Here is an 18,422-nt window from a genome sequence, read left to right as displayed (position 1 = left end):
GTACCAAAACCACGTAATGAAAAAGTGTCGTAACAAATACCAGCAAAATCTGTGCCACACAAATAAGGACATGAACATCCAAACATTAACATAAAACATGTTCCAAAATACATAAAATACAAAAATCATTCTGCAATCTTCCTTAAGACTAATACAAATATTCAAAGTCCAAGACAAGCTTTCATGAAAGAAGACCTGATTTTATCATTTGATTTCGTGCCAGGAGAAATGTTTGAAATAGTAGACGTTTTAGTAGACGTAAGTTTTTCAAGGACTCTTCTCTTTGTAACAGTGTTGTAATGATGTTTATGCGTGAGAAACAATTAAAAGCAAATTTGTGTTGTTTTTTTTGAGGAAGCTGAAATGCTTCCTTTTATGTCAATAAAGTAAGTGGAAAAAGGAAGAACTGTGAGGAAGGAGCCATTCATTTTCTTTCCTTGTTGGTTCGACGACACAGTTACAAAGGCTAATACAATCAATCAAAAAATACTTTTGATTTAAAATGTCCATAATCACTGAGAATAAAAGCAAGACAAACAAATAAAATATATAGTGCCTCAACAAAAGATAAATACCAGGCTTATACTAACCCTGCTCAACAAGCCACTATGTAAACACAGATATCAGCTACAGCTGGCATTCCTTTCACACACACACACACACACAACTAAAGACATTAAGAGGCAGGAACATACGCGGACAAACAAACACACAGAATCAGCCCACGCGCTGAGCAAACTGTCGACTTCATGAATATTAATTCAAACGTACAGAACCACCTGCTCTACACAATGTAAAGGCCGTTTGGAGGTTACAAGATCAGAAACACAATCTTGCAATCACTGACAGTACACAGATTGTCACCTGCCGACAAAATTAAGTCACATTACTTACCCTCCATTCCATTGAGACCGCCGGAGCTAACAACAGACTAACAAGACGTTTCCTCCATGGAAATAACAATGTCTTTGGTAAAGAACACAATGAACGTGAGATGATGTCTTTCTTCCAACAGAATTCAAGACTAGGTTTCTCCACCCACTGTCCACATCTATACAGAGGTCTAGACAGAAGTTAGTCGGCTTTCATGGGACATGTTCGTCAGTGAGTGCCCCATATCAGGTCTTGTTTTCTTTTTCTCAACTGGCTGCTGTATGTGAATGACAGCAGGCCAATTCAATTGTAAGACCGCTCTGTTCCTCTCTCACTCAAGTAACCCAGCAGAATATGTACAGTGGGGGGTGGTCTGTAGATACCAGTCCAGCCAATCAATAACATGGATTTTAATTAGGTGGGGCGGGAGTGAGGGGGCTTTTTAATCTCCTCCTGCAGAGGTAACCATGACAACCATTAAATGACCCTAAGGGAGAATAGATGAACGTGTCTTGGTTCAGATTTATAGATACAGAAGATGCTTAAGATCAGTGATGTATAAAATAGAAATATTTGTATTTTTTCTGCCACTCTGTGTTAAAAGCTAACAAAATCCATTTTTAAACAGCAGTCTCTCTAACACTTATTTATATACATTTATTTCAAGCAACAGTATTCATCCAGACAGCCACTGATTAGCTTCAACAAAGAATAAATGTTAAGTACATTGTTCTGGAGCCCCTCAGAAGCATCTGTGAGGGGAGTTTGAAACATTATTTGCTTTCACCTGACATTAATTTGCTATTTGATCGACTGATTGATCCAATGACCCTCTGGAAAAAAAAGGAGCTTTCTTTCTTTCTCGCATTACAATGGAGTATAACAATGGAGAAAGCCAAGGGAAATTAAAAAGCTGACAAGGTTAGCTGGAGCTATAGGTTTGTATTTAAACACAATGATGACAAATGTGGCGATTTCCTCTATGGCATGCCACTGAATTGATTCAATTAGCACTGTGCTTCCATGACCATCCACCAAGAAGAGTAATCATGCAGTGGCCTTAACCAAATGCCATGTGCAGTCTGGAGGGCACGTGCACCAATACTACTGAGCTACATGCCAGCACAACTCTGACAATGAAAAGAATGCTAAATTAGTCAGGAGTCAAAGGAGTCAGATTAACGTTATTAATTATTGCAGTTATTGCAATTATAAGTTGCAGTGAAGAGTGTTTTAAATTGAGGTGTTCATACTCAGTTATTTTTCCAAGTTAAACAGACATGATTGAGTCAAAATAACACAAAAGATTTTCACATAACTGTTAATAAGCCACAGAGAAGTTGAACTTAGGTTTTCAAGTCCCAAGGTCTGCTCTTGTCTCAACTCTGCCAGGACCACCTGGCCCCTAAAGCACTTGTTAAATACTTTCCACACAGACAGGCCTACGTATTTAACAATAATAACAAACGTATTTGTGTAATCATTGTCTTTTCATACCATACAGCCTCAGATGATAATTATATCCAAATTAATTATCCAGCCAATACCAAAAATGCCAACCCTAATCCCTCCAGCGGCAGTGACTGAGCAACTGTAGTTTGCTGTACAACGGTGAACAGTTAGAGCTTTACAACCAGGTTTAGGTTCCCTTTTACAAAATTCCTTATTTGATGCCTAACAAGTTAGCCAAGGTCTATGGCGGGATTTTTCTCAATCTACTGGGTGAAGAGTGTCACAGGTGAAGATCCAAGAGAATACATTAAGCCCTTTTCATAGGATATGAGACAAAGTGCTTTCCTGAAGATCCTTTATCTTGAATAAGCCTCATTTTTGGCTCACTCAACCTCCAGCTCTTTATGAGCTAAAGAGACAAAAATAGCAGTAGTCAGCAGTTACCACAGAAACCCGATTGCTCTGCTGTTTTGCAGTTCTTACGGGGTTACCACAGCAACAGAGACAGCTGGTTGCAGTCAGAAGGCTTTCATCAAATGGCCATCTTCAGTGAGCACCTTATCCGGCTCTTGGGCACCAGTAGGGGAACAAACAAATGTAAGACACAACCTGGAGCCTCTTCAATTCAAAGCCCATTAGCAGCGTATCACTGCACTGAATGATGTGATCTTGTCTGGCAACAGACAAAATAATATCCAGCTTAAAACTAAATTACCATAATTGCTTATGATGAAATAACAGTTAGATGATGTAAGAGCGATATGAATAAGGTATGGCCCAAAGCAATTCTCCTACATTCAAAACATGCCTCCATTTGCCAGTTGTACTTCCCTGGGCATCAGAATGCATGCAGCTGAAAGTTCAACAGTAATCTTACACTGAAACAGTAATGTATGCAGAGTTGGTAGATTACACTATATGGACCAGCTTCTCTCCATTTGCCACTCCAGAAGTGTGTGTATATATATATATATATATATATACACTTATTTTCACATCAGATAATCAGGAAATCACAGATTCTCTCTCTCTCTCACACACACACGTAACTGATATAAAAAATAAAAAAAATCCACCAACGCTCTCAATGGGATTCAGAGTCAATTGGTATTCCTTCCTGCATGAAATGACTCATTTCACTGACTGATAGTGCCATTATTGATACTGTTTATTGATCTGTTTCTTTTGTAACTTGTCAATTCTTGGCCAAATATGTCATAAGAAAACAAGCACACACCAAAGATTTTAAGCATCAATACAACTGCAAACTACAGAATAAACTTTGGGTTTAGTGTCTTTGTCAGTTCCATGCCGATAATGAGAATAAACTACTAAACTGGTTAGAATAATAGCAATTTAACAATTCTAAATCACTTTAGTTCCCCATCTCAGAAAATCACTACTATGAACATCTTATTTTTATACCAGACTACAGAAGACTATGTAAGCTTTCTTACTGGGAATGTGACTCTTCTAATGTATACGAGACAGTGCAAGCATTTGTGTGCAACTAATTTTGAGACACAATAGTGACACCTGTTCCTTCTTTCATCACTCATCACTTTCCTAGCTTGTGCAAAAGATGCGATAGGGATTAACTGAGCCTGAGAGCTAATGCTAGCTATGGCAACAGTCACTCTGTCAGCAACTAAAGGGGAGGGTATTGTATATTGTTTTCAAGTTTTCTTAGTCATAGAAAAATGTGCTGAACATAATGCTAATGTTACTGTAACGTGATAGTTAGTATCAGTTACAGGTGATCTGTTTGACTGGTAAGCAATGGCACATATGTAAAGCATCAAATACATGATACTATGGAAAGTGAATCTTATATTGCACAGAAAATTGATTTAACATGTTGCTGGTGTTTCCACACTTGAAGTAATCAATAATCCAAATAATAGTTTTGCAGACATTAGAACTTCAAATGTAGACATGGTTTGGACTGCTTCTTTCTCACTGCCATGACTGCATTTTTACAGCAACACATATATAAAGACATGTATATTTACAATCAGTACATAACCAGCCACTGCTGCATTGATAAAGGAACAGATAAATTCAAGAGGTTCAATTCAAATAGTTTGGAAAATCTGGAACTGGTTCTCATTACCCATCCCTACTATGGAGTAGTTGTGTGTTTATATTGGCTTCAGCTCCCTTTGGCAATGATGGGTAAACAACATGAGGGTGCACATGACAATTTCTACTCAGTATGAGGCTACAAGAGGGAGAACACCTCACTTTTTCTTTAAGAAAACATATTTACCAACCGCAACATCCCACATTGTAGCTACAAGTAATAGACAAAAGTAAGCGAGATCGATACATTTCAACATGTCTTCAAGACAACTGGCAGCTCACCCTCTGTACCACTATTTGGGGCTAAAGTCTGCAGTCTAATCAAAAAAGTAGTAGTCTAATAGTTATCTGACAAAGTCACTGAGGGTAAATATGCCACTACTGGCAATGCTAAAGCACTTAATCTGTTTCATTTTACCATAGTACCCTAGGGCTGGGCCACACAGTTAGATCCAAATTAAATTTGTGTCAAACTCTGCGATAAGCCTCGCATATTTTCAGAAGACTGACAGAGGAAACAGCCTATCTGTCGAAACAAATACCACCAACAGCCAATGTGTCTGGCAATCTTGTCAAAATACACATCCATTTATCACGGAGAAACAATGTTTTAGCAACCAGCAGGGATTTGGACTGATTGCATGCAGGGGAGAATCAGTGGATACGACGAGATGCACGAAGCCAGGAGTGAGACCGAGTCTGAGAGTTAACTTGCATTCTCCTCCCAAACGATGGTAATCACTTATTTTGTAAACTTTGAATATCCAGGATAGCAATGAAGAGTGTGTGTAGCACAACTATTCAGACCCTGTTTCTCTGTATTTGGTAAACAACCCACACACACCTATGCTATATCAACCCCACAGATACACCAAATCAAGATAGATGTAAGAAAGGCTTGTAGAGTAAAAATGTTGCTACCTGTGTGCTTCTGTTGCAACATATGGGCCTTTTTTTCTAGCGAAAGCACATAACAGAGAACATCGGCCAGAAACTTCAGGCTGCTTGTTCCCGCTGCAGGCAACAAGTAAGAGGAGCTTGCACCATCACGGACCCGTTCCAGCCAATTTTACCAAGTAGAAGTTGCAACAGACTTAAATGCAGTCTCCTGAGTGAGTGCAGTTGCCTTGAAGCTGACAAGGAAGTGAATGTGAATGAGACAGGAATTATGAAGGCATTATGTTGCTTATTTAAGTATGTTTATTGTAAACCTAACTGTTAATACATACGAATATAGCTAAAAACTTCATCATCACACCAACACATAAATTAACTGCATAATCAAATTCTATATCGTTATCAAGATCTATTAGTGAAGTAAATATCATCATGATAAGAACTTCCTTTTGCCAAAAGCTGATGCAAGTGTAAGTGGACAAAACCAAACCGTTTTCAATCTTACCAGTAATGCCAACTCACATAACTTTAAACTACAAGAATAAAATTACACTGATTTCCAATACAATAATAGTCTGGAGAAGTGAAAAGCTGATGAGCAATTAATCAGCTAACGCCTCCCACCCTGTTTGATATGAACAATCTTTGATTTATTTAGAAAACAGCTGCTCTGCCAAAAGCAACTTAACACTCACAATTAAGGAATAAAACTGTTAACCTTAATTTGAAAAACTCTCATCTCATACACGATCAAATGTAGCAAAGGTTAAACATGAGGAGACTATCTGACATCCATATCATTGTTGGTTCCAACAGATCACAGCAATGCCAATAAGACTTTGACTTCTCTAAGTAATTCAACCTCCAGAGAAACAATGGTGGTGTTTCAAAAGCTTGGTCGGGAACAACACATTCTACACATGAATTTAGATATGATTTCAAGAAATGTAAAAATGTAAGACATGTAGAATTAATTTGTTATTCATTGTAATTCACTATTTAATCATGCAATAAAAACTAAGTACACACACATATATATATGTATATACATACATATATATATATATATATACATACATACATATACATACATATATATACATACATATACATATATATATATACATATACATATATATATATATATGTTTTTATATACACATAGTTGAAGTATACCAACACTGTCTGGTAGATTTCTTCAGTGTTTTTTATGAGTAAGTAGTACATTTGTTTGTCTCTGTTGCAAATGCTATACGAATAAAAACAAGTTTTGATTGATTTACCTTGAGTTTTACTTCCACTACCACCTGCCCATTATTAGAACAGAGCAACAAAGTCAAACCCACTTTGGTGACAGAAAGCAATTCTGCACACACCTAATAACTGCCTTACAATGATGAATGCTGCCCAGAGGTGGAAAAAAGCTTGTCTTAGAATTTTTCCCTCCAAAGACAGTCTGAAAATAGACTGCAAACAGTAATTCTTTTCAGACAACTACAATTGACAATAACAGAATTCTTTTCTGAGTGAAGAAAACACCCTTTTATCCAATTCTCAAACACTCAAGGTAGGCATATCATTGTCAAAAACTCCCCTCATGAATGTTAATCCAGAGGGTTTATCTCAAGATGCAAACACCTACCAACACTGAAGAACAAATGGGTCAGACTAGAATTTCTAAGTTCAGGAACAGGATATTAAGTCAAGATCAACTTGTACTAGATGACAAGAACAGGACAGTATAGAGATGGAATAAAAGGTCTCATGACAAAAAGTTTCCAGACCTAAAGTCATGTGATCTAAAGTCATAAAGAAGCTGCTTTTCACTAACTGAAGATAAACTGACGGCAGAAAGGCGCAAACAGAAACAGAAGTCTAATTGGTGGTGTCAGCAGATTCCAAACTTAGACTCCAAAGGATTTGCATCCAAGTATTAAAAAAAAAACAAAAAAAAATCTTAAATTAGAAAAAAGTTGGTAAGTCTGATTACTTTTGGTTGTAATTCCTCTAAAATTTTATTGAAGCCCTTTAATCAAAGCTAAAATTTACACTTCAGTCACATAATGATTGCTTTATTGCAAATCCCTTGTTGTAGTGAACACAAGCAAAAGAAAAAAAACTGCCAAAACGCTTATGGTACCCACTGTATATATAAAATAATTTATATTGCTCTATCGATGATTCTATCATCTACAGCGATTTAGACTGAAACTGAAAAGACGGGAAAGTGTGAAAAATCCAGTCTGGAATTAGACTTCCTGTTAAGTGCATGTGCTTCTCGACTGCTGGATCTACTTGAGAGCAGATTTGTATAATCAAAAAAGTATAAGTACGTTAAGCATTAATAAAACAGACAGTTCTGCAGTGACGGTTTAGTGTTCTCTGCACAGAGAGAAAGTCTTCTCAGAAGCCTGTCAGATATTGGCGGACCTAAATACGCGAAACAAAAACTATTTCTTAAAAACAATCAAAATCATTTCCATCCAGTGCACTACAATATTCACATGACCACAATGTTTCACTTTCTGAAATAGGCATAAACATGGGTCAAATAAAAAAAAATAAAAAAAACAGCGTCACAAAGAAAAACTTATTAAATCAATTTTGTGTAGAAAGACTGGCTCTTTGAAAACATACCTCAAGCCTAGTCTTTAGCTAACAAAGCTATGCCAATGGAAAAATATATATATAAAAGGGGCTCAACTGACTTCTAAGTGGATAAAAAGGCATCTAGTTTTATTACTTAAACCATCAGAGTTGAATAAATAATTTCACCCCATTCCCTCTGTGCTTACTTAAGGGGTGATCTCCAAGATATGAATGAATTTGTACAAAGCCATTCATAATGAAGACACTGCTTAAATTTGACAAAACCAAACATTTAATAATGGTGCAGGTAGCAGTGAGAGTGGGATCCAGTTTAAACATAGCACTAACAAAATAATATACTGATATGGGTAGCAACTGACCTCATCCTACAGTGTTCAACTTGTTCTTTTTAAAAAAAATTTTTTTTATTCCATTGTATCTAATTTTACATCAAATATATATATATTTTTTTCTTAAAAGCAAGTATCAGCTAAAACAGAACTTTTAAACATATGAACAAGTTCAAAATGACAGATTAGCACAGAACACACCTTGCACATATTTTGTCAGAGTTCAGAAGAAAATAAAAACCCGTTCTTGTTGTCACATAAAAGTTCCTCACTAAACGTTTCACGAAAAGATCTAAACATTTGATGGCGGTCTATTAAAGATGCACTTAGTGCTCGGTAAAAAGGTCCAAACCATTCAAAATCCAAACACAGGACCAGAATGCTGGAAACAAAAAGCTACATGAACCCTTCATTCTGACAAGAACTCACAATCTCAGAGCAGAAGATGGGATAACCTCAGAGAGGCGTTACTGAGATGTGAATACTATACTGCAAACACTCCAAAGTGTCCTCCATGCAGCTGTATACACTGACACGCTGACAGCCAGAATACTAACACACCACAGTTTGTGCTGTTGCCGGGGTGCGTGCAAGCTCTGATCTGATGTAAAAACAAAGTAAGTTACTCGTGGCTCCCACTGTGCAACCATGACATAATCAATTACATCAGCCCAGAATTCCTTGAAACATTGAGCAGGTAGTGAAGTGAGCCATCGTGGTATTGATCAAAATAAGAGGTTTCATGTGAGGCTGGGGCGGAGGAGTGAGGAAGTCGGCTGAAGAAATCAGCTTACATCCAGACCAACACAGACTTCTGTTCTGATGGAGGTCAAGGGCTGTATATGTCCGTTAAAGACAAACGCGTGCACACATACACAGTAGTAGTGTACTTTAGCTTGAGAAGAATCTGAGACAGGAAATACAAGGCTCACACTGTACAGCAATCTGACTGAGCCAGAAAAAGAATACACAAGAGGCTGATGCTTCTGAAAACGATGCTATGCTGCCAAAAGCATCCATCTTCTGACACGCTCACTCTCATAAACGTGAACATGCACAAAGATACACTTGCATTCAACCAAATTGCAAACACTCAAGAATTTTGGAAAATACATACAGATACGAGGGGATTGCATATGCACACACAGAGACATAGTAACACTGAGAGTGAGAGAACGCAAGGCAGGCAGTAAGCTCAGCATAACCAGCTAGCTTATAGTGCCAACCCTCCGTGCTAAAATGGTACATCCCAGATTTCTCCCCATGCATTCTGCCATCAGCAACCATGGAGGCAAAACAGGAAGAAAATAAAATAAACGGAGGGGAGAGATGGGGGGAAAAGAGGAAATCAAGCAATTTCCTTTCCTCCTTTCTCTCAGCGAAAACATTCATATACATTTAAAGGTAGACAAACACAATACAAACACAGTGGAGACGGGAGGATGGTTGGTGATACTTACATGAGGACTCTGTGCCGAACATGGCTGGGCCAGGAGCTGTGATGGAGAGAGAAGGAGGAGGAGAAGGAAGGAGAGGAGAGAGAAAGGGGGAGAGAGAGACAGAGGGGAGGTTGATGAGCAGGCAGCTACACAGCGGGGGTCATCAAAGCAACACAATGTAGCCAGCCGGCCGTCGCTGCCTCCCAGACAGCCAGATGCCCTGGCTCCGCTATCTGCTGCTGCTTTCAAAGATCCTCGAAGCACATACAAATGCTCAGCGAGTCCAGCTGCCAAAGACAGGAGGCCTTCTGGACAGCTATTTCAATAACTAAATCAAAATAAAAAAATAAGCAGAAATCCTTCACAGTAATGGCAAAATGTGTACAAATCCAGACAGGGAGATGTGGCTGTGGCTAGCTACTGCATCTCTCGGCTTTCTGCAGTCTGTATCCTCCTTCTCATCTTCTCCGCTGTCACTCCCTCACTTCTCATTCTACTGTAAAATTTACTAATGAAAACAGAGAGAGAAGGGGGGAGAGGGAGTCCTTCCTGGGCTGAGGAGAGGAATGGGGGAGTGAAAAACAAAAAATCTGGAAATGAGCTGCTGCCTCTGCAACTGCTATAAGACAATAGCTATACAAGCAGTGAGTGACGTCAGGGGGGAGCGAGAGAGAGCTGTAAAAAGACTGACTGCTGCTTGATGAAGAGAGGGAAGGAGGCAAGGAGGAAGAAGGGGAAGAAAAGGGGAAACATGAGAAAATAGAAAGGGGAGCTGGAGAAAGAGGGGGTGCAAGAGGCAAGAGCAAAACTGGCAAAGAAATGGAAGAAAAAGGCAAGAAAAAAGAACAAAACAAAACACGAGAGAATAAGAGAAAGCAAATGTGATAAAAGAGGGGACATGGAAAAAAAAGAGAAAAGGGGGATAAGGAAGGCATGACAATGAGGAGGGGCATGTATGTCTGTTCGCCCCCCTTACTGTCATGTCTTCCCTGCAAGAAGCTGTGAGGGGGCATGGGACTGTAGTCTGTTTGACAAATTGAAACGTCATAAATCAATCAAAATATGCGGTCATTGTCACATTTTCTCATCTAAACTTGTTCTTTTGTAGCATTTTTTAAAGTTTGCTGTCATTGTTTTACAGTGACTAAACAATGAAAATCTTATTTTAACTCATACATATAAAACTACATCATACTGTGCAATTTAAATATGTTCTAGTATCAGTGGGAAATATGTCAGCATGTGAACCCCTGTGGTGGTCCAGAGATTCCTTCATCTGGATCGAGGGAGTGACACAATGGTACTTGCATTCAACAGTGGTACAAATTAAAAACAACTGCAAATGAAAGTGAAATGAAAATTTATGGCATTTGTTTCAAATGTAAACACAGAAATCTACAACAAAAAAATCCAAAAAGTCCCTAAATTCTAATCTGTCTGCCTCCTTCAAGCTGCATCTTGTGCTTGTGTTGAACCCTTTGCAATGATAGGTCCTATTATTGATGGATATAGGATATAGGAACTTTGATGAAAATTATGGTATGAAACTATGAAATGCATGAAAATGTTACACCTGTGCCAGAGAAAATGAACACAGTCTGCTAACCTAAATGAAAAGATGGGCAGTGAGCTGGAGGTTCTCTTGTCTCCACCATGTATGAGATGAAACGTGGTTCAACTCAGCTGCTAAACAGAGATGCATGTGTGGTTCTTTTGTCTCATACACTCCTCCTTGTCTCCTCATGTCTTTGTCCTTCAAGCGCAGGGCATCCCCACTCTATTCCTGTTGCACACCGCAAAAAAATAAATAAATATGGCAACATGTATTTTGCAGAGCCGACTCAAATTTTAGGTTGAACTAATTCAACATCTAGGTGTCTGCATCTTACACTGACCTGTTATGTGTATTAGAGAATAACGGTTAAGCCAGTTAATAGGCAGAGGCACAAGGTTTTCTATGTTTATGTTTGACATCAGCCTCGATCTGAATTAAATTACTTCTGATACAATAATTTGTAAAATGTCCAATCAGTTTTTAAATTTATCAAACAAACAATTAACTGATTGCCGATTTCTAGCAACTAAAAATTAAAAAAACAGAACAAACAAGTATAACAACCGTATACCCGTCAATGTAGCTTCTGCTAAAACATCACAAACTTCACTTAGGACAGATTAAATAAACAGTGCACATGGCTGTTTGAATTAATCTAATTCAAACATTTGAAAACATAACACTTGGCAACACAGAGTTTCAACATAAGCCTTCATCAGAGGTAACCTAATTTCGTAACCAAATAAACTAACCAGGCTTCTGGCTAAACACAATGTTTCCCCATTCAGAAGCGAGAACACCATTCACCTTTGGTGGGTCTTTTTTGACAGCAGAATCAAGTATCTTCCATAACTGTCAGACAAATTTTCACATATCCTAAAATAACTTAAAAAAAAAAAGAAGATACTTCATGAAATGCGACAGAGAGAAAATCAAGCATCTCGGAAAGTTGTCCATTTCATGTGCTGTTGAAAGAAGTGATATCCAACTATTCCATATCAGCCCACAGCGTAGCTTTATTCATGCAACACTGGGACATAACATGAGAGTTTAAAGCTTTAAGCTTTAATTCTTTTACACTTTAACTTTTATTAATTAATTTTTCTACATTTTACATGGGCAACAAGAGCACAAGTGCATCTTGAGCACAGGAGCTGCTACTACTGATGTGCTGCTCAGGCCACACCAGAATTATGAATATGAATATGTCATTAGCAAATTCAATCTCCTTTTTAAAATCAAAGGGAAGTTTGAGTCACACTTGGCCAATTGCTTACTGGCATCTGGGCAAGGTTCTATGAAGGCCATAGGGATGTAAACCTATTGCCACAACATCGATGAAATCCCACTGAATTGGCGGGGGGGGGGGGGGGCACTAAATGAGTAAGATACTGAGTGATGGAACAATACTGTCCTTCAACAAATGCTTTGCTAAAAACTGCGGCCGTCATCGCCTTTCTTCTATGGAACTGTATTCTATTCCTGAACAATGCACACCTCACCCCACCCCCGCTTCCCTCACAAAGTACCACACCAAAAAAGCATCTCTTACTGGTTGCTAAGCAACTAAAAATAAGCACGAAAGGAGTGTGGCCATCCTCCAGTAAGAGGAAATATTAGGAGAAGCATTACAGAGGAGGAGGACAGGCTATTATGGAAGGTTTAGCTGAAGTACCCCAGGGCAGACTTGATGCTGATACAAAAGTGTCTACTGAAGCATGATATACAAAAGGACCATCAAAAACCAAACACAATGTTTAGATTTGTTTGTTTTCTTCTCCCGGTTTAAATCTCATTGAATATAGAAAGAAACTGGCATCTTATAAATATTGGCTGATGTCTCAGCAATATTTCTGCAAGAGTCAAAAACCCACCAACCCAGAAACACATTTACTTTTGGTCAGATACAGCATTTAACATCACCCACCACCTCAATTTACCACCACCAAAAGGAATCAATCCTTAAAAGAAAGAGGTGGCAAGGATTCAACTACCTTAATTGGATACAGTTCAGCCACACAAACTGAAAAACGAACATGGCGACCGCCATTGCTGACACCAACTGGACAAAATGGGAAATTCAGGTTTCCCACCCTCCCAGAGCTCTTATTGCTCAACCTCTGATATCAGATCAAGAAAACTAGTCAGCCTTTTATTTTAAAACTTTTACTGGGCTTAAACTACGGAGCCCCCCCCCCCCCAAAAATAAATAAATAAATGAACCTTTTCACGTGGTTTAAGAATTACTAGAGAATTTGGCCATTTTTTTGCACTTCAGCTCCCTGCACAGTTGTGTTATATTACACTCTGTCATAAAAACAAACTACTTGTGAGTCCTCCAAGTATACAGACATACACATTAATTTGTTGTCATGGAGAAGAGACCACGAACAGCCCAACAAGATGTCAAGCAACTGTACATCAAAACAGGGTGCTGCAGACGTGGAAACTAAAGTCGGACACTGCAGTGTCACAGCCTCCATGCACTCAAGGGCAGTGTCCGGCCCCAGGAAGGTGCCAAACAAAGGTCAGTATACTTGAAAATTGGTCAAAAGCACCAAGTTTTAAACTTCACAAACTTCTCTAGTATTGCTTAACATGTTCATGTGGTGTTATTCTTATGTCTTACAAGGCTTTAAGTAAGGTCATTGATCAATTTTGTTGCTGGGAATTTCAGTTTTAAGTCTGCAGAGCATTACCTTTATTGGTCACAGCTGGGAAATGCAACATCTTCCAGACTGAGCTTGGTAATTCTTTGAGCCATTGCATATGATTCATATTATTCATATTTTTTTAAAACATTTCACAGACCCTTTCTGCTTAACAGATAGGGTAATGTTACCCTGGGTGACACCATATCCGATAGGTTGGAAATGTGTCATCGTAGGATAAATGTGATCACTCCAAAAAACTTTGTATTGGACACAAGTGGATCCAAACCATGGCAGGGGTTTTTCTTTTAACTTATCACCTGTCTATATACTCATATAGTACTATTATGCATCTAGTTTCTGGAGCACTGTGAACAACATAGTGTAAATTTGTGCCACAAAACTCATAATGTATTAATGAAATATAATAGAGCATTTTGCTGGATACAGGATCAACTACAGGGAGCCTGAAGTTCACTCTTCTGGACTAAGAGTGGCAGAATTTCCATTGAGACAAAAAAAAATTCCTACACAAAGACTCACATGTAATACCAGAGATGTTTGAAATAGAACTGACACATTACACGAGGTGCATAAAAAAGGTCTAATCAGATTGTATATATAGATCAAAATTAAACTGTAAATTAAACTGGAAAATGTAATCTATTCCTAAGATAACTACTCCTTAGCAAAAGACAACTTAAAAAAAAACATACCAGATGAGTGCAGTTTGCATAGATTTAAATAAGTGCAGGCATTCAAATATTGCCTGCTTTTAAATACAGGTCACTGGACGCACCATTCATCAAACTGTGTTTGTATGTAAAGTAGGAAGACGAGATGGGGTACAGAGGGTGGAGAAACAACCACGAGCCTCATGTAAGCACCCTTTTACTGCAGCTGTTAGCCTTGTCTGGTGAACTAATCTATTTGGTATGTAGTCAACCACTGTAGTCAATTTATTTAGTTACTGGGGCTAACACTCAGTTGTGTGTGATCAATTGTGTCTGATAAAACATGCTTTTATTGATTTAGCCAAGTTTCTCACAAAGATTGCCACCCCATGTACACAGGTAACAATTTTTTAGAGGTTTGATCTGTATGATATTTTACTAATAGGCAGTTCAATTTTATGAATTACTTTATTTCACTAGTATTTCAGTTTGACAACAAAAGAGCTGGTCTTTCTATTTACCTCAAAAGTAAACACATTCAGATGGCAATAAGCATGTCTAGCTGCCACTATGAAAAAAAATATTGTGTTACTTCGACCAAAACCAGACTTTTAAAATGCATCTAAATATGTTAGTCGGACTGAAATTGCACAAAATCAAGCTTCTCAAAACCTGACTAAGTGCTGTTTGGGTTAGACTCACTCTGAGTCTAGTTGATCAACAAGACTCAAATGGGCCTTGGGGTTAAGCACATGCTTCAAAGTACAGCATAAGTCTGTATTAACACAGCTGATTTCACAATAAAGCTGCTCTCCTTCACATATGTTTCTGGTACTTTTGTCAGATGGCTAAACCAGTCACCAGAAACTGTGACTGAAAAGCAGCCAAATAAAACCATCTGTGGTCGCCTTAAGTACTTCCAGACCGTCACTCTGCTCTAATAAAATCCTGATTTTATAACTGCAGTATCATTTGGCAAAATCCTCATTTGAGTAACTTAAAGACAACATTAGAAGCAGCAGAAAGTCTTGAACATTTTCTCTTATAGACATACTTTAGTCGATAACTTTATTTTGCTACTGAGTCCTATGTATGCATACTAGGACAAGGTGGATCCAATTAAATGGCCTAATTAAGCTATAACCATAGTTCAACCCAACTGTGCTTACCAACAACACTAAAGACTGTTCCCTACGGCCCTTGCTGCACTGTTGATGACTTAACTTCACCCAAGCTTAAAGATGAATCCTAAGGAGCTTCTAAGACTCTAAGCCTCTTCTGATTTACCCAATCTTTAGAACTGTTTAAGATTTTGTGAGATGAGTGAATACTTGATTGTGGATTTCACTTGGATTCACATAACTACTTCACCTGTAGAATATCCTTGCCATTTTTCTACTGTCAGGTGGCATTTATAGCAGCCATGACCCTTCCCTCTTCGCCAAGCAATCACAGGCATGGTGGGTCAGATATTAGAAAGCCAGCTGTGAGGGTTTGGAGTGTTTGCCTTGAATAACCTCTTTGGATACTTCAAGGTGCTAAAGTCTAAAGCATGATCAAAGCTTACTCATATAGATGTTCTCAGTGGGTATCACAGAAAGGGGACTCAGCAAGGCAGGGCAGTCTGATCCATCAAAGGTAGAGCAAACATTTCTAGCTCAGATCACATTACCAGCACGCTGCACACGTTCTAAAAAAAGGTTTCTGACCAGTCTGATCTGGCTTTGTGGTGAATGTGTGCTGTGCCTGCATGCATCATGTCACTCAGCTACTTCTGGGTTTCTTGATATTCTTCAGGATACAAAATCCCACACCATTCCTCTGCAGCTCGAGTATAAATTGGAAAGTAATATTTAAGTCAGTTTTTTTGTGTGATGCATAGAAGTGTCAATTATCTCACTGCAATAAGACACCTAAAGAAAATGTGCATCTTACTAACTCATGTAATACTATGCGATGCTTCTTGCTCTGAGAGTTGTGGGCCTTGTTTGGTCTAGACGCTTCATTGCCCAGGCTGACAAACTTGGAACCTTTTATTTGCATTATACTGCATTCAGAAAAGAAAAGAAAAAATAATCTAAAATTCTGTTTCATGAATTAATTCTCCACAGAGTAAGAAGCATGGAAAAAAGATCCATGAATGTGTATGAACCCAAATGTCGACTATCAAGCAATCAGCCCAACAGTATAACAAACAAGACATTAACTCAGTGTCAGCACTTTTTTATACCATAAAGTGGTACCGTGTTCAAGTCTCTCCTTTATGCTGACACTTTCAATCACATCACTGTGCATCAAAATGCTGATGCCCTCGACCAATCTTATTCAGCAAAAACACCTTTCTACCAAGTTTAGCGATACCCACTTATGCACAGTTGATCACTTACACAATTTCTTAAGCAATTTCTAATGAACACATAATGAGGTGCAAACCACTGATGCGTTTGTGCAAGCCAGTCTAAACTAAAACATCTGTTGAGCCAGTGTGGACAAAAGTGGTGCATTTTATCTGTATGATTATTAATAAATAAATGATTTATAGTTCACTTACCATGTTTCAGTAATATGCTGTTGCTAGATTAGTATATCTAAGATCCTATTATGCATGTAAATGGTGCATAATATCTTATTAAACAAAAGGTTCAGCAATGTTAATTTTCTCCAAGAATATCTAGAGCTTTAACAAAAAAAAAAAAAGGGCTTTAAAAAAAAGAGGTTAAGGTAATCTGCTTAACAGTTTTAAAGTTTAAAGATTTTAGAAATTTCTCAAGCATGGGGGAGAAGGGGAACTTAAAAGAAACGGCTATATAAAGTAGTGCTAATGAGGAAGTAGAAGTTGAAGTACGTCATCAATACCACACAATAGTTTTGGTCATCTCCATGTGTAAAATAGAAAATGTATTGTAAATAGGATAGTGATATTTAGTTTTACATCTATTTCAGTGTGACTGCATTAAATTCCTCTCAAGAGCAATTCTTTGTGACAGACTGCAAAAAAAAAAAATCATCTCAATTTCAACTTGATGCTCAGTTCAAGTCTGTATCATCAGGTCAGTCAGGGCACAAAATAATTGTGGACTCTCAGTTCCATCTAACAAACCACTAAAAAGAATCATATCAACAGCAGAGGGAGACTGCCATTAGTCAAATCTGATAAGGTGAGGCCATGTTGAAAATGCGCACAACAAAATCCTTTTTTGCTCTCATGCCACCACTGAATACAAATAATCTCTAATAATGAATTTCTGTCCATCCTTCTCTACCTAATAATCACACAGTTAAGATATGAACAAAAACTCACATTTGACAACTCAATTCTGAGAAGGTTGTGCAAAGTGTCAAAATGGGGACTTACAAACTAAAGACCTGTTAAGAGAAAACTCCACCTGGGGCAGCACCTCGCTATGTGAAAGTGTGCTTGTCTGTCAGTCTTCTCAGTTATCTGTTATTTTATGCTTATCTGCCAGTAAGCAGAAGGTGACTTTAGATCCTGTCTGGTTGCGTTGGCAGTTCAAGACTGCAAGGGTTATCAGACACCACAAGCACAATGGTGGGGGTCTGGATTCAAGGCAACAACATTTTCAGCCAAAAAGCAAAGGAGAAGTTACTTGTTTGATTATTTTCCCATAGTTCCATTAGGCAATGCTAACTATTTGCTCCACATAGAAGTCTGATTGTCATGAGGCAATGGCTAATATGACATTCATTGCAACTAATATGACATATTCTGTATGACTCTAATAACTAAAAATAATACAAATCATCTTCCATCTTTCCAGATTTATCAAATAGGACTGGGCTTTGTTAGCAAGCCAGTTCAGAAGGCAGTAGCATTAACACCTCACTTCTCAGTCAGCAGC

The 18,422-nt window shown here is 38.2% G+C and overlaps 1 protein-coding gene across 5 annotated transcripts in view; it reads right to left on the bottom strand.

Moving 5' to 3' along the window:
- The window catches only part of LOC140307517 (suppressor of tumorigenicity 7 protein homolog), a 58,148-nt gene that overhangs the window by 38,782 nt on the left and 944 nt on the right, over positions 1 to 18,422 (bottom strand). For 4 of the 5 annotated variants that reach the window (XM_072386442.1, XM_072386443.1, XM_072386445.1 and 1 more), the window contains exon 2: positions 9,704 to 9,739. The exons of the other annotated variant lie outside the window; for it this stretch is intronic. In XM_072386442.1, the coding sequence (XP_072242543.1) occupies positions 9,704 to 9,725 (22 nt within the window). In that variant the 5' untranslated portion in view covers positions 9,726 to 9,739. The remainder of the gene's footprint in view (positions 1 to 9,703; positions 9,740 to 18,422) is intronic. 5 annotated transcript variants of the gene reach the window in all.

The sequence above is a fragment of the Leuresthes tenuis genome, unplaced genomic scaffold, assembly GCF_036924035.1.
Source record: "Leuresthes tenuis unplaced genomic scaffold, fLeuTen1.0.hap1 SCAF_5, whole genome shotgun sequence".
NCBI classification, from domain to species: domain Eukaryota; kingdom Metazoa; phylum Chordata; class Actinopteri; order Atheriniformes; family Atherinopsidae; genus Leuresthes; species Leuresthes tenuis.
Note: the sequence above shows the minus strand (reverse complement) of the source record. Positions and strands in the feature narration are given on the sequence as shown.